The sequence below is a fragment of the Sciurus vulgaris genome, assembly GCF_902686455.1.
Source record: "Sciurus vulgaris genome assembly, chromosome: 7".
Classification (NCBI taxonomy): domain Eukaryota; kingdom Metazoa; phylum Chordata; class Mammalia; order Rodentia; family Sciuridae; genus Sciurus; species Sciurus vulgaris.
The window spans coordinates 37,684,015-37,705,401 of NC_136467.1; the positions used below are offsets into that span (position 1 = coordinate 37,684,015).

The 21,387-nt window shown below is 34.5% G+C and overlaps 1 protein-coding gene across 3 annotated transcripts in view; it reads left to right on the top strand.

The window, feature by feature from the left end:
• The window catches only part of THEMIS (thymocyte selection associated), a 195,841-nt gene that overhangs the window by 61,998 nt on the left and 112,456 nt on the right, over positions 1 to 21,387 (top strand). For all 3 annotated transcript variants that reach the window (XM_079148196.1, XM_079148195.1, XM_079148197.1), the window contains exons 3-4: positions 2,984 to 3,442; positions 19,474 to 20,522. In XM_079148196.1, coding sequence (XP_079004322.1) covers positions 2,984 to 3,442; positions 19,474 to 20,522 — 1,508 coding nt within the window. The remainder of the gene's footprint in view (positions 1 to 2,983; positions 3,443 to 19,473; positions 20,523 to 21,387) is intronic.

Here is a 21,387-nt window from a genome sequence, read left to right on the forward strand (position 1 = left end):
GGCAAAATGCAACATTTGGATGTCAAAGTTCTGACTTGAGACTTTAGAGCCACAGTTACCACCTGTGAAAACTGTGACCATTTCCATATTTCCCAGTAATAGTATTGGCTTTACTGTTCTCAGAAGTATTGTGAAGATAAATGATGCATATGAAAACATTATTCAAACTTGTGACTTTCTAAACAAATTTCAGTTATTGCTGTCACTATTGATAAAAATGATTGCAAATCATTAAGCATTAGTTTAAAGTAAAAACTCTTGCCAAACCTAAGATTCAGGGAAAAGATGCTAAAGAGTAGATTCATGTATTAGCTAATTTTACAGTAACTTCATTTATTGCATTTCTTTATAATTTTTATTTCTCAAGTGACATGTTCTTTATGAACAATTTCTCCTAATTTAAAAATAACAATAAAATCTATTTTAATAACCCACAATCCAAAGTGGAAATAGAAATCAATTTTCTTCTTGTTTTTTAACTTATTTTAGAAATATCACATATTGACTTATTTTATAATAATTCTCATGATTACTTAGTTCTTGAATCATGTTTTATTTCTCATTGGAAGAATAATAAAGCATATTTTCCCCAGTATTAAGCTCTTTATATTCTTTGTAGAAAAGAGGGAGGAAGAATTAACCAATTTATAGCTAAATCCATTCTGGTGATGTTTTAGTTTATATTTAACTTATTTCATTAGAAAATTTAATTTTTAATGTGACATCGTATAAAAAAAATTTGCCCTAGTTTACATGGTATGAAATGACTGTTTATATGGGGCACACTGGATTGACTGCAATAGTATATGATGTGGTAATTTAGTCAAGTTCTTTTTCCCTATATTCTGCCACTTAGTATGCTAACTTGTGCACTACATCATCTTCTAAGAGAAAACACATTGATTCACAGATATATTTTTCTTGCAATAGAGACACCCAACAAGACAGTGCTGAGGAGTGTGATTAACTTGAAATAATAGTGGCCCTTAGGGTTTCAGGCTCTTTCTACTTCATAATATTTTAGGTCTGTTATTACCTTAGGTGAACTCTATTCCCCAAGAAAGATGATGCTGAATTAATTTTTTGGTGACTTATGTCATCAATATAGCTGGGATAAAAATAAAACTATGTGTCTCTACTTTTATGAGATTCTAGGTAGCTATTTTTTTAAAAACTTATTTCCCCAAAACTGCTGAATTTTCTATACCCTGATAATGATTGTGGACTCCTAGAAATAAATCTTCACACACTGACAAATGCGATTAAATTCACACACACATACACACACACACAAATTCATTTACTGTGGCAAATTCAAGTACACTATTTATTAGCTTTTCCCTGATACAAGGCATAATATAATTCTCTCAAAGTAACCATTTGTTTTCCTTACTGCCTTCAAACATGCCATGTAGTGAATGAACAGTTTTCAATTTCTAAAGATTTTTAGGACAGACTGCACATGCTACCTTAGTAATTCCTTATAGAATTATGTCACTCACATTTTCTTCAGGAAGTTTACATCTAAAAATAATTGAAATTCCTTTTAGCATGATTTAAAAATGCCTCATTAGAAGTGTTTATACAGTAATTCTAAATATACATAAATATACCATAACCTGGTTAATAAATAATTTGAATTATAGGTGAGTTTAATTGGAATACATTTGTTGAGTAAACTAATAAGCTATCTCATTCTCATAAGTTTTTAAAATATGCTCTTCTTAAAGCATGCTACTATATAATATCCTTAACTTTTTGTTTGAGAAATTAGTTAACTCATTTTTTATTTTCTCTGCAATTTACCAAAATTTTTCAATAAATAAATTTCTGAAAGTGAGGCGAAGCAGATGTGCCCATAAATAAAAACAAAGCAATTCAAACAGGAGAACCATGTAAACATTCAACTGTAAGAAGTTCTTTCTCAGTAAAATGCACTGAGGCAGTGATTTATGCTTACAATATTAGAGAAAAATGTCAAATAGTAAAATTAACAAAACAGAAATTAGTGCAAAAGTGAAAACAGTGAACTTTTTTAATGAAAAGCTAAATAAGCAAAAGAAAAAAAATAATACATAGTCAAAACAATGATCTAGCCTGGCATTTTTCCAAGGAGAGATTTAAGGAGCACCAATATACTCTGATATATTATGCTATGATTTATGAATGTGTGTTTTCCCCTGAGTTTTAAAATGAAAGAAATTCAGGAAATTCTGCATGTCTTATTCCCCTTTTGAGAGTCACAGTGCATCTAATGTTTCTGAAAAGTCTTAAGTCATTGGAACTATGCAGATGTTTTTCTTTATGTTAAAATACACACAAAAAATTTTAATTATAAAGTATACGATTCAGTGGCATTTGATATATTTATAATATTGTACAATCAGCATCATCTGGTTACAGAAATACAACTTTTCAATCAATTTGGCTGTGAATCAATTTCCTTTGGGAATAGCTTTTAATTTTGGTGTCTCTAAAGAATACATTGATGTAAAACTTAATCTAATTCAATCTTTTCTTTCTAAAAATTAAAAGTAAAAAATGTGATCTTGGGCTGGGGAGATAGCTCAGTAGGTAGAGTGCTTGCTTGCCTTGCAAGCACAAAGCCCTGGGTTTGATCCCCAGCACTGCAAAAAAAAAAAAAAAAAAAAGTGATCTTGAGAGACCAGTTGCCTTTTCCTAGATCACATTGGTAGTGGAGGCAGAGTCTCTACTTAGAGACTTCCCATTTCCAAGCATGGGGCATTTTCTGTTCCAAGATATTTACCCTTGTTTCAGTTTACATTGCCTGATACGATAATTCAGTAATCTCCAACAGTATGTCAGCATTTACCTCGAAGAAGTCAGGATTTAAAAAAGTATCTTTCAAAAAAGCATGGTGCTTTGGAAAGCTACACTATATTTTTTGTATGACTCTTCTCGCGATTTTCTTAAGAGAACTTTCATTGTAATGCCTCTCTAATTCATACAATTCTGTTCTTAGGTCTCTTTAAGATCATGGCTGATAAAACTCCATACCTTACTATGGAAGAAATTACAAGAACCATTCATATTGGACCCAGTAGACTAGGGCATCCTTGCTTCTATCATCAGAAGGATGTAAAACTAGAAAGTATCACCATAAAGCAGGGTGAGAAAATTATGCTCAATTCAGTTGAAGAGATTGATGGAGAAATAATGGTGAACTGTGGAGTAATAAGGAATCATCAAAATCACTCATTTACTTTGCCTTTGGCACAAGAAGGAGAATTCTACGAGTGTGAAGATGAACATATTTATACCCTAAAGGAGATTGTCGAATGGAAGATTCCCAAGAACAGAACAAGAACTGTGAAACTTACAGATTTTTCAAATAAGTGGGATTCAATAAATCCATTCCCTAAAGACTTTTATGGTACTCTAATTCTCAAACCTGTTTATGAAATTCAAGGCGTGATGAAATGTAAGTATCCATTGAAAACAATGCTCTATGAGCATGAGAATTGTGGGGTTTGGGAAGAAAGGTTTTAGAGGCTGAAGAATGGGCCTCTGTCCTTGTCTCACTCAAGTCTCTCAGATTTAGATTCCTGCTCTAATCATATGCACACCACATATCTATTGTGAGAATCAAATTGGATAGTGTACACACAAGTATATTATAAATTGTATTGCACTATTCAGATGTAAGATACAGTAACTGTCAGATACAGACAGAGCAAAATACTAATTCATTTTTATTAGTGCCAGCTAAACATGATTGGACAGAACTACTTTTTAAAATAGAGCACATCTGTTTAGAAATCGACTTTCTTGTATGGAGGTAGGTGAAATAGAAAGCGTTAAGGATGCAACGTTTCATTAATGTGTCCCCAATCCACATTAATGAAATGTGATAAACCATTTTCCCCTCCAACCACCTATCAGTGGTCACAAATCTCTCTTAGTATGGAGTTTCCCTGACTTAAGGAAAAATGATAAAAAAAAAAAAAATTACCACATTGTGTTGCAATATGTAATCTTCATTGAATTATTGATTTTTTTTAAAAATAGGAATATCAGAATATTTGGAGGGAGCAGTGTTAGTCTAAAGTTTTAACAACTTGAATTTTCAAGATTATGGCCCTTACATTGGGCAACTATAGAGCAAAGGGCTCTGAACTTGGAATCAAAAGGATTAATAACTTTCAAGTGGTAGCTTTGTATGAGCCATTTAAACTTTCTGGTGACTAACCTTTTACCTATCACTTGGAGTTGTTCTGAGAGTGAAATAAGTTACTATTAGAGAACTATATATAATACACTTGAGAACGTAAAGCCGTACATGAAAATGTTTGGTCAGAAGGTGTCTCCTTGGATATTTCAAAATCTATTTCTCTTTGCTCTCAGTGTTACCCATACAATTATGAAAAAATAATATAAATATTTTCACAAGTTTTAGATCTCTGTGTTAAATTGTTTTCTCAAATATCTAACCAAAATTGATCAATTCATTTTTAACTAAAGACATAGGAGTTCCACTCACAATTTTTTAACATTACAAAAAAAATTGAGGTCACAGCAAATTTTAGACCTCACATTAGTGTTCTGTTAGCTGTCCCCAAACATGCGATTGAAATGGGAGATTGAATGTTTCTCAATTTTCATAAAAGTAGGTAACATTTTCTCACTTTAAAAATCTGTTAATTTTCTAAAACTACTGGCATCTTCTACTTATCACATGGTTGCAAGTGAGGGCGAACCCAGAACCTTAGCACATGGATATGAGTTTAGATTAGGGATCAGGTCTTGAAGGATGAAAAGGAGATAGATAAAAGAGAAAGGCATAAGTTGGAGGAAGAAGAATCAGCTTACAGGTAAGCAGGCAGGCAAGAGGAGGGAACTCAAGGACAGGTGGTATAAGAAAAAAGAGGGTAGAGTGAGACAAACATAGAAACATGCAAGGGGGAGTTCAGTAGGTCACTGAAGTTCTTGAAATATATTTGAAGGGGTTGAAACTTGTTCTAATCAAGAAAGGGTTTAAACTGGAAGACACGGAGACAGGAGTGTAGAATGTTAGTTGGGTCTATGGTAGGCTATTCAGGTTTATATGATACAGATATCAATGGGAAAGTCAGAGAAAGATAGTTGGGCTTAATGTTTATTTAAGTTGTATAGTGAGCAGATTTGGAGGTATATTGGAAAAGCAATTGACTTTATTCCCAGCCTTCTGACTTGATGTACTGGTTGGATGGAGGGGCAGCTTATTAAATATAACCATTAGAGGAATAGAAAACACTATCAGAATTGTTTAGGTGGACTTAAATACTGTTTCCTGCTAACCAGTATCCCAAAAGGAGTCTTTGATTGCAATAGAAACCTTCACAAAATGTTTTAGTCCAATTTCCATTCTTTAATGATATCAAAATTAAATTTTTATTTTGATTATTGTGGACCTTCACTTCTTGGGTATTATTTTAGATGGTCGCTCTTAGCCACCTCAGGACAGGTGCTGGCTTGCATGTGTATTGACTACTGAATACTCTGAAAAGGGTAGAGGGTGTGGACACGAACATCCCATTAAAAACTGTTCTTGTTGTTGTAGGCATTTTCTCCCTAGATATAAAATGCATAGCAAATTGTGGTCTTGTTTTACATTATTCTTTCTTCAGCTAAAGACTCAAACACTCCATGAAGTCGAGGGACCTTGGGAAGTGGTTTTCTGCAGGCCTTGAGTATCAGGCAGAGTCCAAACCCCTCTTGGCTTCAGCCCTTCCTTTCTAAAGTGACAAGAAAAAGAACAGGTCAGAGTGGGGATAGAAGTTTTATAGAAACCTTAGGGGAAGTACAAGAGGAAAAAGACTGAGGGCTACAGAAAGCTATGAAATATTGATTTGCTGAAAAGAGAACATGGCAAATAAGTAGAGAGAAGAGGGAATACAAATATTCTACTGGTGTTACTAGGTTTTAATATGTTATTAATGTGACAATTTAGGCTTCATAAAAAAAAAAGAAGCAGAAATGTTTAAATGAAATATTTGTTTCTGGAACTTTTGGTCAAAGTCCCATATAGTCCTGAAATCTCATTAACTTTCACCATATATTTAGTGATTTTTCAAAAAATTATACCTCTCGGGAAAACAGATATAAACGACAATCTAAGACCTCTAACTACTGGTTGCATATAAGTCATTTTATGATGTGTTTGTTCTTTGCACAGAAATATAAAACTCATATCACTGGAGTAAATAGAATGCATAGTATTTGCAAATGAAAAATTGAGTCATTCAAATTTGCTTCATAAAAATGCAGGTCTTGACTGTTAAGATGTTTTAAAATAGAATTATATTTTGATGTATAGATTGATAATTAGTCCTTACCTAACTGAAAATTTCAGTATTGTACAATGTGTTTTTTTGGGGGGGCGGGGGGTGAGGGAAGATAGCCCTAATGCTGCCTCAAAACTGCAGTACAGTCTTTAACCAGATACATAAAATACTAATTCATTTTATAAATGTGGAGCTGAAAGAGCCTCAGAATCTGAGTGTTGTACTTAGGTGATGAAAAGCTAGTAGAAAAAGTACTTTGTTTTTAGTACTGAGACTTCCTTTTTCTCTCATTTAATTTTAAAAAATAATTTCAAAATTCATCAAAATAAAAAGTTTTATGTATGATTATAATACACAAATAAAAATTCTTTTTTAAAAAGCCAAATGGTAATAAAGAAAGCTATAACAAAGTTATCAGTAAACCTTGTGCCCTTTACCATTCCCCCAAATTTTCCCCATATTATCTTAGAATAGTAGAATAAATACTTGATTTAAGTGTTTTCTGCTAGTTTTTTCTATTTGCATTCACACTTCCAAATAGTAGGAATATTACTGCTTTTCAAGTCATTGATTTTAGATAGTCACAACTAACTTTCACATATGGCCATGAAAGGGGGATTCTAAGTTTTCTTCCCTTTCCCCATTGTCTCAGTATATAGTAAGTTATTTCCATTGTTGTGACAATTCACTGCTGAACCAGTGGTATTTCCTAACTGGTTTTCTGTAATGATGACCTTATTGTTTTCTTTCCTAAATCTCTAACATCTTTGTGGAAACAAAGCCACTCAATATAATTATCTACAGAGCCCAAACCTTCAGTAAATTGACATTTTTTCTTTTCCTATGAAAGTGTTCCTTTTGAAATCGCCCATTCTTAAACTACTATCTGAATTGGTTGCTTTGTAGAACTACTGCTCAGTCACTGTCCTGTTTCAAATCATCTGGTAATTTCCTTTTGTTCTGCTTCTATGTTGATCGGTGATTTTTGCAATGAAATAGCTAACTTTCTTTTCCTTGATTTTCTTTCAGTTCTGATGGTCCCATCCCCACTGGTTTCTGGAGAAAGCACATGGGATTTTAATTCGTTAGAGAAGCTTCAAGTTTGAAAATTCTCTATCCTACATACACATTAGATTTACAGTTTGATTATTTATAGATCTACTAGTTGAAAATAATTTCCCCTAGAATTTTGAAAGCTTTGGTGCCTGATATCCTATAATCCAGTATTGCCTTTGAGAGATTATCCATAGCATCCTGAAGTTTCACAACATTGTGCTTGTGTTGGATCCATTCTTTCATTAGGATGGCAGTTTCATTCTGGAAATATAGGTTCATCATTTCTGAAATGATTTACCTGACAATGTTTTCTCCACTACATTTTGTCTTCTCTTTGTCTTTAACTTCTAATCCCACGTGAAAGTCCAGTCTTGATCTTCTAGGCTTTTTCTGTATTTCTTTCTCTTTTACCTTCAGCAAAAATTCCTTAAAGTTTCAACTATCTTAGTGAATTTTAGTTTCAGCTATCATGTTTTCAATTTCCAAGAGTTATTTCTTACATCACTTTATAACCCTGATCTCATTTAAAGGATGCGATTTCTTATCTCTGGGAAAATTTTGAGAAACTTTTAAATTTTCTTTAAAGTTTTCTATTGTTGTGTGTATTTTATCTCCTTTCAAATCATCTATATTTTTTAAGTTTTGGTCTGTGATTATTAAGTGTTTACATCAAATGCTTGGTGAGTGTCTGTCATTAGTTTGTATTTACTTGTGAGGTAATTTTTATTTTAAATTTACAAGTGAGATACTATTTCTATACAAGCTTATGAATTTTAGGTCTTATTGTGCCTTCTCTTTGACTGGGGCATTCCCACAGTAGGGTTCTTTCCTCTGGAAGTTACTTAGCTTCACAGGAGATGAATCCTTCTGAATGAATCTTTCCAATATCTTAAATTATTATTAAATTAATAATAATTATATAATTATTATATTATTATATTTATATATAATATAACAATACATAATATATAACTATATATAAATATATAATTATATTATATAATAATTAATAATAATTATTAAATTACTGAATATAAATAGGGGGTAGCTACCATCTCACCACTTTCTTTAAAGATTTAGACTAATTCTATTTATTTTTAGAATCTTGCTTCTTTTCTACTTAGGCCTAATTTCTGACTTCTACTATTTTCTGTAGGGAGGGAAGTAGGGGTGGTCACCCATCTTCCCTAGATTAGAGTGAAGACATGAACTCTACTATTCCTCAGACATTCATATAAACTCCTTGTTTTTAATGCCCTAGCTTTATTTCATCATTTAGAGGGGACTTATGTGTCCAGGTCCAAAGTTTTAGGAAATCTATGGGGCAAGAAAGGCTTACTTTTCACAGAACTCTGCCTGTTTAGGCACATGGATAATTCTCTTTTCCCTTCTCCATGGTCATTTACCATTCTTTCATCTGAAAAGATTTGTCTTTGTTTAGGTTAAGGAAGGCAGATATCTTTTAGATACTTCAAACTAACTCCCTCTCTCTCTCTCTCTCTATCTCATCCTTTTCTGCCCTTGTGGTAAATTTGAGGGATAAAAGTTTTGGCAAGGTATATATTTCACCTGTAAACTTCACTAGTTACTTAAATTAGTCCTAGCCCAGAGTTTTACCCAAACCCGCTGTAATCTCTTAAAGGATTGGTTGCTATTGCTGGTAAATTTTAAGTATAATTTTTTTAAATTAATATTTTTAGTACAACATAATTTTTAGTAGTGTATAAAAATAGAGCCAATGTCTTGTTTCTTTTATCTTTTCAGTGTTTGAGATACAGTAAATGTTCAATGACTATTCAGTAAATCAAGTACATATATGAGCGAATAAAACAACTAAAATATTGTTTGTGCATATATATTTATATTGCATAGTAAAAAGTTCCTATTTAAGTAACCAGATGTTTTCTCACTCCTTATGTCCAGATTTCATTTATTATGACATGTATTTATGATTTCAATAGCTAAGGATAATGTTAACTTCATGGATCCCAAGTTGATATCAATTATTTTCTTATAACTGTTTTAATTTTTACTAGTGGTACTTTCCCTAATGCATGCATGAAAATACTGTGATGACATGAAATTAAGAACCAGTAGGTACACAAGATTCCATTTCATTCTTTCCTTTAGACTATAGACTTAATACTAACAGAAATATCAAATAGAGTTCAAGAGGAAGGTACACGTTTTCATTATGTTCATAATTACTTTTACAGTACCAAATATTAATATTGTGTCTTTCAGGGTTATCCAAAGAAATTTATATACAAATATACATAGTATTATAAATAAATATTAATTATTATATTTAATAATATAATATTAAATTAACAATTTTATATTGTTAATATTAAAATAATAATATTATATTGTTTATTTTAAAGAATTGGCTCATGCACTTATGCTGGTTGGTAAGTTCTAAATTTATTTGACAGACAAATAAGCTAAAGACTTGGGCGTGAATTCATGCTATAGCCTTGAAGCAGAATTTCTTTTTCTTCAAGTAACTTCAGTTTTGGCTCTTAACCTTCAACTGATGGATGTGGTTCACCTACATTATAGAGGGTAACATTCTTTATTTGAAGGCTACTGGTTTTATATATTAACTACATCTATAAAATACTTTCACAACAGTACCTAGATTAGTGTTTAATTAAGTAACTACGTATTATAGCCTAGCTAAGTTTATCATCACACTATCAATGGAAAATATATTGAAATACATAACCTAGTATTAAAAAATGCTTAAATTCAACTTAACATTTAAAACTCAGGGCTGGGGATATAGCACAGTTGGTAGAGTGCTTTCCTGGCTTGCACAGGCTCTGGGTTCAATCCCCAGCACCACACACACACAGAAAAAAAAAACCTCAATAAAAATGGAAGTGTGAAAGGCGGAGTGGTGTTACAGTGATCTATATCCAAAGCAAGTATAATCATTTTATATGACTCCTGATTTCTCAATGAGGGTCATGATCATTTGTTTTTAGAAAGCAGTCCTAAAAACACTTTCTGTCCTTAAAAATATGAATGGCAGAATAGCCAGAGATCATGTAGCACAATGAAAATTCATAGTATAGCTTCTCTCAAGTTGAAATGAAAGGGAATAAATGGAAAAAAATAAATCACAGAATATCCACAAAGAAAATTTATATAAAATGAATAAACTGTAAAATAAATTTTAGTTTAAAAGTTTGGGGCTGGGGAGATAGCTCAGTCAGTAGAGTGCTTGCCTTGCAAGCACAAGGCCCTGGGTTCAATCCCCAGCACCACAAAGGGGAAAAAAAAAAAAAAAAGTTTGGAACGATGCAGAACTCAGAAATTATTAGGAAGTCTAATAACTGCCATATGATAGAGATATGTAATACAAAAATAAAACAATTCATGGAATAAATAAGACATCAGGATAAAGTTCATAATACTTTTTCTTTTCTTGGACACCAGGGATTCCATCCCAGGGCACTTAACCACTGAGCCACATCCCAGCACTTTTTACTTTTTATTCTGAGACAAGGTCTCACTATGTGCTTAGGGCCTTGCTAAGTTGCTGAGACTGGCTTTGAATTTGCAGTTCTCCTGCCTCAGCTGCTGGGATTACAAGCATGGACCACTACATTCAGTCACATGTATAATACTTTTGAGAAAAATATGTATATAGTCTTGAAAAGTAAGTGACAAATCTGACTGAAAGGGGTTTTCAGCCCTGATGCTGTAGTGAGGCTAGTGCTACACCTGACCACCTGCCATTGCCTTGTGGGTTCTTGTCTCATAAATTTGAAGAATGAAATCCACAGAAGAGGAAGAGGAAGTATAAAAGAATAGGATTTATTCAATTGAGGAAGAAAAAGAGTTCCTGCAGGGCCAGAGGGGACCCAATGGGGATTGCCAAGTTAGTGTATTATCTAGGGGCTTATACAGTTACTGGGAAGGGACACTAATAGATATCTCTGCTAATCAAGTACTGGAAAAGTATGAATGTGATTGCTCAAAATCTGTGCTATGTAGGTATTAGGAAAGTACCGATGTTGTTGTTCAAAATTATGATAAACAGGTATTGGAAAAGTGTGAAGATTTTTAGTTAGCCCTTGGATCTGCAGTGTTCACTCAGATCTGAACTCCTTACCTTTCCCACTTATCTTTTTCCACCTCCCCAGGACAAAGGAGTTGACTGGAATGTTTGGAATGTTTCTACAGGTTAACTTCCTGGACTGGCTTTACATTTTAAAAAGAATCTTAATTGGAACCCATTACCAACTTAGAAAATAAAAATGTACAAATGTACAAATGTAGATTATCATTATTACTATCATATAATAATATAGGAGAGACCAGAGTTGGGAGGAGAGGTCTAAAAGTTGAAAATATGTAGAAATAATCATTATGCCTTCAAGACTTGAATGAGACGCTGCAGATTTCCAGTCTTACACTAATTTAGGCTCAATTGTAAAGAATAAGTCCTCTTGTGCTCAGTTGGGACTGAGTGTATCCTATGAGTGAATATTAATATTATTACCATCCAAAGAAACATGATCGCCTAATGTGGAAGCTTAAAATAACTCTATTCTCTTTTCAAAGATAATTTTTAGTGGGTTCTTCAAAAACTTAGCTAAGAGAGTCACTGCAGTGGGTCATGCAGAAAAGTCCCACATCATGATTACACTTGTCCACACTGTGGAGGGACTTCCCCTGAAGAATGAGCAGAAAGATAAAGTTAAGTGAAATGACTCAGCAGAATAAGGGGGGAAAGCAGTGCTACCTTGTTAGAGCAAATGGAATGGAAATTGTTCACAGGTGCTCCCTTTGGAGAACCAGACAACAGTTCATATCCACCCACCAAGAAGGAACATTTGGGAAGTCTAAACAAAGTTTCTGTAACTGTACTTTGCTTTTCTTTCAGTTTAATTTAAAACTAGAAAATGTGTAATGAACACCTTCCTGAATGTCTCACGCTCTGAGTTGTAACTTCTTATCGCTATCATTCTGAAGTCAAAGAGAATTTTTTGGAAAACGTCATTTTCTAATTTAGCTTGTACTCCCGATATATACTTTTTGTGGAGAGAAGATTATATTTTCCCAGTTGTAAAATGGTAAATGATTGTGATACTGCCAGTTATCAGTTACCTGCTTCCTCAGATGTTGAAGTGGTGACACTAGAGAAGCAGGCCGAGGCAGGAGTAGAGTAGAAAGTAAGAAACTTTATCGAAGGATAGTAAAACAGACTTCTCTGGGTGGAAGAAGGGGACTCAAGGGCAGAATCTGTGGAATGAGGAAGTCTTGTCCTTTTTAGACAACTAAAGTTTCCTTTGTTCTCCTACATTCTTCTCCCTTATCTTGTTCATTTCTCCTCATCCTGTATAGTGACTGGGGATGTGGGTGGAATGGCCATCGGGTGATCAGGTAGGCTGGAGGGGCCAAGGTGGGAGTGCCAGGCAGGAAGGGAGTCGCAGCCCAGGGGATAGTGATTAGTAGCTCTCTGTCTGCTCAGGAGTTGCTTCATTATCAATCTTTTGGGGAGGGGTGGTATCCAAGGGCCCTGGAGACATGAACCAGTTTCCAACTTCCTGGACTCGAATGGACCTCGATTTTCTCCATTGGACTGATCACCTATTCTGTACTGCCTGTCTTGAATTCTGGCTTCAATTGTTTAAAAAATTCACAACACACACACACAACTAGAACTATATATACCAAAATGTAAGTATTGGTAATCTAAAATTTTTATCAATTTATTAAAGATTATTATTTACCCTTTTTACATTTTAAATATTTTTGTAAGTGCATGTAACTTACTGTTTCCTAATAAAACCAAAAAGTGTTGGTTTCTTTATCTTTTGTTAGGTGAGTTCCCTAGACGTAATAATATTTTCCATAAAAATTAAATGTATTCCAGTTTAAAGCCAAAACATATGAATTATGCTGTTTAAAAAAAAAACAACAACAAAAACAAAACAAAACAAAAAAAAACCTCTTGTGTTTTAATTGTTGCCTGAGGGTTTATAATGCACATTTACTAATCTAAGTCCATTTTCAAACAATAAAAATAATTTCGTGGGTAGTGAAGCTACTTTAGGATAAAATATTCCCAATTCTTTTCTCTCATTCCTTAATAGCAGTTCCGTCAGCCTTTTCACTTACCGAACTATCATCATATTATTATTTTGAACAAGCAATTACCAGTTAGATCAATTAAAAATGAAACAATAAAACAATAAAACATCTTATTCCTCCTTAACCCTATTCCTTTTCTTTATGTACTTCTGAGTGTCTGACCTTTTTTTTTTTTTTTTTTTCTTTTAGTTTGAAAACCTTTACAAAAATTTTTCTTGCAAAGCAGGTCTATTACTAACATTCTCTGAATTTTTGCTTGAGAAATTCTTTATTTCCCCTTCATATTTTGAAATTTAGCTGGATAAAATGCTACATAGTGTTAAATTCTACATTGTGTTTTCTTCTTTCAAGACTTGAAGTTTGTCATTCTACGCTTCTTGCTACATGATTTACGGAGATAATTACAATGTATATCTTATACTTCTTTCTCTGTAAGTAAGGTTTTTCCCTTCTCTGCCTTCAAGTTTTCTCTTTGTTTTTGATTTTATGTGGTTTCAAATATAATTTTTTTTGGGGGGGACAAGGTACCAGGGATTGAACCCCAGGAGGCACTTAACCACTGAGTCATATTCCCAGCCCTTTTTTATTTTTTTATTTTGAGCAGGGTCTCACTAATTTGTTTAGGGTCTTTCTAAGTTGCTGAGGCTGGCTTTAAAATGGTGATCCTCCTGCCTGTGCCTCATGAGTAGCTAGGATTACAGGTGTATCCCACTGTACCAGGCTTGGACACAATTTTTCTATGTGTAGATTTTTTTGGTACTTAATATGCTTATTATTTTATGTGCTCCATGATTTTAAAAAAACTTCTCAGTCTTATTCAAATATTTCTTCTCTTCCTTTTCCTCTCTCTCTCTGGTACTTCCATGATACGTTTATTACATCTTTTATAATTGTTCTACAATGCTTCGATATTTTTTAAATAGTTATTTTCTTCCTTTTATGTTCTTTCCTTCTTTATTTTTTTTTTTTTTTTCAGAGAAAAAAGTTTATTTTGGTTAACAGTTTCAGAGGTTCAATCCGTGGTTGGCCGACTCTGAATCTTTAGGCTAGGGAAGAGGCAAACATTATTGTGGAAGGGTATGGCAGAGGAAAGCAGCTCAGGATATGGTACCCAGGAAGTAGAGAGAGAGCTTGATCCTTTTTCTTTTGCTTTTCAATCTAGAAAGTTTCTATTGTTATGTCTTTAAGATCATTGATTATTTTCCTTGGCAGTGTCTAGTCTATTGAATAATCCATCAGAATCACTTTTCCTTTCTACTCTTGTGTTTTTAATTTCTATCACTTCTTTACACTGTTTTTTCATTTGAGGGTCTTGCTATGTTGCCCAGGCTGGCCTCAAACTTTCTATCCTCCTGCCTCAGGAGCCTCCTGAGTAGCTGGGATTGTAGATGTGTGCCATCATACTTGGCTATTATCATTTCTTTGTAATTTTTTTCAGACAGTTTCCATCTCTCTACTTATATTTCCTATCTTTTCTTCTTTAGTGTCCCATTTTTCCATGATAGCCTTTAGCATATTAATCATATATTAAACCCATAGTCTGTAACTCCAAAATCTGTTATATATCTGATATTGGTTTTGGTATGTGCTCTTTATCTTCAGACTGTGCCTTTTGCCTTTTAATATATCTTGTAATTTTTTGTGTGTGGAAAACCAGACAGGCAGAATGTTTCAGGTGGAAGAAACTCAGGTAACAGCCCTTTAGAGTGAAATTTTACACTTACATGGCTAGGAGTTAGGCTCTTTTCAATATTTACTATAGTTATAGGCATGAGAGACTAACATGTCCTGTAGTGTTTGTTTTTATCTCTCTTCTTGTATTACCCTAGAGACTCCCTCTTAAGTAGGGCCTTGAATGTCATTCTTTCAGTTGGAATACACAGTTATTATACAGAAACCCTGTTGATGTGACCATAAATTTTGAGGTTTTAGTGATTTAGTGAGCCTACACATCTGGAATGTGACCTTTATAAGTTATTCTCAGTGTTTTTTCTCTCCATTAGTGGTGGCCAAGTGGCTGGCAGGGTCTGGAGTTGGGTTTTCCCCTTCCTTTGTAGAAGTATAGAGGAGGCTGAAGTTGAGCATTTGCTTTCACCATGCAGAGGTTGGGGTTGGGAGATTCCTTTCTTCCATGTCAGTTAGGTTTTGGTAAAATTCAATAAGCTGGTTAGACTTTAGTGAAGTAGTTTTTCCTTGAAGACAGGATTTTTTTTAAAAAGGAGAGCAGAGTACTCTGGACGTGTTTTAAAATTGTTGTGTTTCCCCTCACCCTGCCAAAAGCACAGGGAGGGGGGATTTTTCTTCAGTCTTTGCTCTGAGGACCTGGTGGGGCTCCTGGAAGAAAGACTCAGGGAAGTGTGGGAGGTACTCCCAAGCATGGCCCCCAGTGGCTTTGATCTCTCAAGCAATTCCACACTTAGTTTCTAGCAATTAGTCAGTTATCCTTTATGTGTTACCAGTTGCTGAACTTCAGCAGTGGTTTCTGCTCCCAGTTGGCTGAGACTCTCTGTGTTTATCTACTATCTAGTTTTGGGGTAGCAATTTGTCCTGTGACCTCAATTTTCTGAAGGATCTGAAATGAGTTGTGGATTTTGACTGCATGTACTTCCCTTGTATTGAATCTTCTTTTTTTTTTTTTTTTAACTTAAGAATGAAATCTTGGGTGAAAAGACTTCACTCTGCCCCTATTTTATAGCTTAATATCTCTATTGTTTTATAGAAATTCAACAATATGAGTATTTGTTTCATAGAATAGGTCACTGAGCAAGAGAAACTATATCATGTTTTAAATGAAATATGCAATATCTGCTATGATGTATAGCAGGAGTTTTAACAGTGGAAACCTTTTTCTCCTCAATGAAATTTACATTGTTTACCAGATCACTTCTTTCAACGCTTGAATCTGTTGTGCTGACAATTGTTTTTAATTCATTAAATTCATGTATTTAATATCTACTTATGGCCAGGCACCATTCTGTACAATGATAGGTATATTGATAGACAAAACAATCAGACTTCTGCCCCCAGGGAACACATGTTCCAATGTAGTAAATAAATAATAGACAATAGTCATAATAAATAAGCAAGTTATATGGAATAATTGAAGGTGCATGGTGACATGAAACATAGAGAACCATCTTGCAAAGGGCAGGAATTTGCAATTTTAAATAGACTATTAAGAGTACTTACTGAAATGAACCCCACTATTATGTATGACTTACAATATACTAAAAAAAGAATAGGCCTCATTGACAAGATGATATTTAAGCAATCTTGAAAAGAAAAAAAGAGTCAACCATGAACACATCTAGCTGAAGGATGTAGCAGGCACAGGAAACAGGCCATGCAAAAATCTGATTGACAACAAGGAAGTCAGAAAGAGCAGTGAGGTAGAGTGAGACAAGATAGTAGCAGATGCAATCCAAGTGACCAGGTAAAGACATTGGCTTGTATTATGAGTGAAGGAATTGACATTGTAGGTCCAAGAATAGACGTTATGGCAGACATAATATTCTTTTTATTATTTTGAGATGGAGTCTTGCTATGTGATTGAGGCTGACCTTGAACTTGGGATCCTCCAGCCTCAGTCTCCCAGAGTAGAAACAATTGAGTTAGCATTAAAAAGAATCTTTAGTCACTCCACTGAGTTCTGACTGTTTGGAGACTTGTTAGTAAATCTTTGCAATAAAGCAAGTAAGAAATAATGTGGTATAGATCAGGGTAATCCAGATATAAGGGACTTCAGGTGCTAGAATAAGAGGAAACTTAAGGATGTCCCTAAGATTTATGGAATGAAGAAGGAGAAAGGAGTTCCCAATAAGTAAGATGAGAAAGTGCCAGATAGTCAATTTTTTTGTGGAGGGTAGTGGGGAGAGGATCAGATTACAGTTTGGGTGCATTAATTTTGAGACATCTACTATATGTACAAGTGAAGATCTTAAACAGAAGATCTTGGAATTCAAGAGAATGATTTGATTAGAGCTTTACTTTGGGGAGTCATAAGCATATAGATGATATTTTAAAAGATGAGATTGTATAAGATCACTGTAAGCATGAGTGTAGGAAGAGAAAAGAAAAGAATGAAGGCCTACTAAATGGTGTGTGTGTGAGTGGTGGGTGGTGTGGAAAGAGAAAAAACCAGAAAAAAAAAAAAACTGAGAAAAATCACAAGTATGATAACAGGGAAATATGTCAAAAATAGGGAGTCGAATCTACTTTGTCAAATGCTATTAATACATGATATGAAATGAAATAAGATAGCATTACTTTAGTCTACCTAGGAACAGAAGTTTTGAAGGTAGGTCAGTTATTGGATACAGAAAATTTAACCACGCTGAGATGGTTTGGCCTGGAGGCTTTTTCTGGCACCAATAAAATCAGGCAAAGGTAATAAGGCTACTGGTGGCCACAGGTCCCACTGTACATGGATGTACACTGGGATCTAGTTTGTAAGGAGGCCCAGGTGAACATATGGCCTAATTGAGAGATCATGGGAAGTCCTTGATGGCATTTATTCTACCAGTCTCTAGTTTTTCCCTGCACTTGAGGAATCTTGAGCCTAAGATGCCTATTGAGAGCTAGCCCTAAAATTCTTAGAACTGGTTAATTTTGATCCAAATAACAAAATTTTAGTTTCTAAAATTGCTGTAGGGTTCAGAGGAGCCAGTGAGAATAATCTCAAAAGTCAAGGGATGCAAAACTTTGTACAATGAACTGATCAAGGAAAGAAATGCTTTCCAGTCCTCTTCTTCCTTTCCAGAAATTAAAGAACATTTACCATTTTTATAGAACTTTAGTCTATAGGCAACCATGAGTTTTTATTTTTTCTTCTCAAGAAAATAAAACAATACCTTTTCACATTGTCTTCACAAACTATTAACCAGACTATATAACACAAATGATAAAGTGTTTTCAGATGCTACATAAACAGTTAATATTATAAAAGGTAATAATGAGTAATGTTTTATAAGAGAAAATAGTTTCTTTTATGGTTTCCAAATTGTTTTTAATTTGTTAAATCATTTTCAACAATATCAAGGGAAGAAAGAATATTAAGAGACTGTATTGATTGATGAAAATGATATGAAACTTGAGTTTGAGAATTGTCAAGAAAACAACCTATTACAAAAACTTCCTAATAATAACACATAACTTTATTTTTAAGTCTGTTATGGTGATATTATGTGGCTAGTACATAGAGAACAGATAAATAATGTTATGGTAATATTTTAAACATCTCCGTAGTCTCAAAAAAGACTTCTTGGAAAGAAGACAGAAACTCATTTTTCCTAGTGACACATTGGTAGGCACCTACCAGTATACCTGGGGATCCTGAGTGGTCCCCTGACTGACCCATCTGTGTGGTACAGATAGGTATAATATAGCACTGGTGGAAAAAGAAATTAACTCTGGAGTTGGAAAAAGATTGCATCGTGATACCCATTTCCATATATTAATCTTAAGTACCTTATAATTCATGATTTTTCAATGTTATCTTAGCCCAGAGGACAGAATTTTGTGTAAAGAATGTATGCTTTAGGTCTTATAAGTGAAGGAGTTTACTGGAAGTACTAAAACTTTCTTCTTCAGGAATTTTACATTTGAGGTCTGAACCTCAAGAACATGCCTTAAAATGATAAAATGATATCACTTTCACTCATATACATTATATGCATATTCACACAATCTATATCCTTGAATTATGTGTCATAAAACTGTAAGTATAAACACAGAGTGATTAACACTAGAATCAGGAGGATGGTTCCCCTTAGGTAGTGGTGAGGAAGATGTGATTCTGTGAGGTTATAGAGTGCCAAGAAATTGGTTAAAGCTTATTTCTTAAACTGAGCATAGGTTTTCAGGTGGTGGTTTTATATACAATCTCTTCCATGTTAAAAGTTTAAAAAAGTAAGTCCACATATAAATTATATTATGATCATTTTAATTTCTTTCTAAATGAATTTTATCTATGGCGCTAAGAGAGTGCTGACAAACATTTTGATACACACATTTTTTTCCTTTTCAGTTCGAAAAGATATAGTCCGCCTTCTCCCCAGTTTAGATGTTGAAGTCAAAGACATTACTGACTCTTATGATACAAACTGGTTTCTTCAGCTGTTATCTACAGAAGATCTTTTTGAAATGACCAGCAAAGAGTTTCCTATAGTGGCTGAAGTCATAGAAGCACCTCAAGGAAACCAGCTGTCCAGAAGTGTTTTACAGCCTGGAAAAACCATTGTGATCCACAAAAAGTACCAGGCTTCAAGGATCTTAGCTTCAGAAATCAGAAGCAATTTTCCTAAGAGACACTTCTTGATCCCTACTAGCTACAAAGGCAAATTCAAGCGGCGACCTCGGGAGTTCCCAACTGCCTATGACCTAGAGATAGCTAAGAGTGAAAAGGAGCCCCTGCACGTGGTGGCCACCAAAGCCTTTCATCCTCCTCATGAGGAGCTGTCCTCTGTATCTGTTGGGGACCAGTTTCTAGTACATCATTCAGAGACTACTGAAGTCCTCTGCGAGGGAATAAAAAAAGTGGTGAACGTTCTGGCCTGTGAAAAGATCCTCAAAAAGTCCTATGAGGCAGCCCTGCTTCCTCTGTACATGGAAGGAGGTTTCGTAGAGGTGATTCACGACAAGAAACAGTACCAGATTTCTGAGCTCTGTAAACAGTTCCGCTTGCCCTTCAATGTGAAAGTGTCTGTGAGAGATCTTTCCATTGAAGAGGACATTTTGGCAGCTACCCCAGGACTGCAGCTGGAGGAAGGTATCACAGACTCTTATCTACTCATAAGTGACTTTGCCAACCCCAGGGAATGTTGGGAAATTCCTATTGGTCGCTTGAATATAACAATTCAGTTAGTTAGTAATTTTTCTAGGGACACAGGACCATTTTTAGTCAGGACCATGGTGGAAGAGATTACTGAAGAACAATATTACATGATGCGGAGATATGAGAGTTCTCTCTTGCACCCCCCACCTCGCCCTCCCAAACATCCTTCAGTGGAGGAAACGAAGTTAACCCTGCTCAATCTAGCAGAAGGAAGGACAGTAGACCTGCCTAAGTCTCCCAAGGTAAGACTGTGATTTTGAAGATTTTCTCTGGAGTGTTTTTCTTGAGGCAATTGGTTTCAAGTCTGTTTTGAGTTTGCGTTTTGCTTGCTTTTCTTTCTTTCATGCCATATTTGGAATGAGACTTTCTGATGCACCGTGGCTGGAATGACATTAACAGAAGGTAAACGTTTGCAGCATTTTGTATTTTCAAGTTTAACCTGTAGATGTGGCATGAACTCTGTATTGATTAGAACTAGCAGGGGTGACATTTAGATTTGATGGCCCAAATTGCCATTTCAATGGGTTTTGGCAATTAAGAATGCTTAATAAGTTGCCTCCGAAGCAAATCTTTTCTATTTTGAAAGTGCTGTTCATTTTTCCTAGGTAGAATTTTTTGAATACTTCATCCAGGAAATGAGCATACAATAAACTCCCTTCTTCTGGGTGGTTAGTGGTAACATGCATCTATAACACGTCTTCATTTTGTTTTATGTGCAGAAAGATATAAAAATATCTTGGCAGAACTGTGTGTGAGAATGTGAGCATCTGCCCACATTTTGCCTATCTTAGAATTGTAATCTTTAACAGTTCTATTGAAAAGCAAAATCAATAAAATTACGACAGTATGAGATGACAGAATTAACAAGTCTATAACCACTCTAAAGAGTTTGGGTGGTGGTTTAGCTTCATTTCCACTTGAGGTCTTTGCCTATTGAAAACTGCCTGCTGGCTGCCTGAATTGCACTTGCCCTTCCTTACACCAGAATGTTCAGACTGTTTATTGGGCTGTGGTTCTATGGTGTGTGGAAGGAGTGTTCTATCCTGGCAGATGTTGTGCTAGCAGCTTAGGGAAACGAAGCAATTAGTAAAACAAAAGAGATGCCAT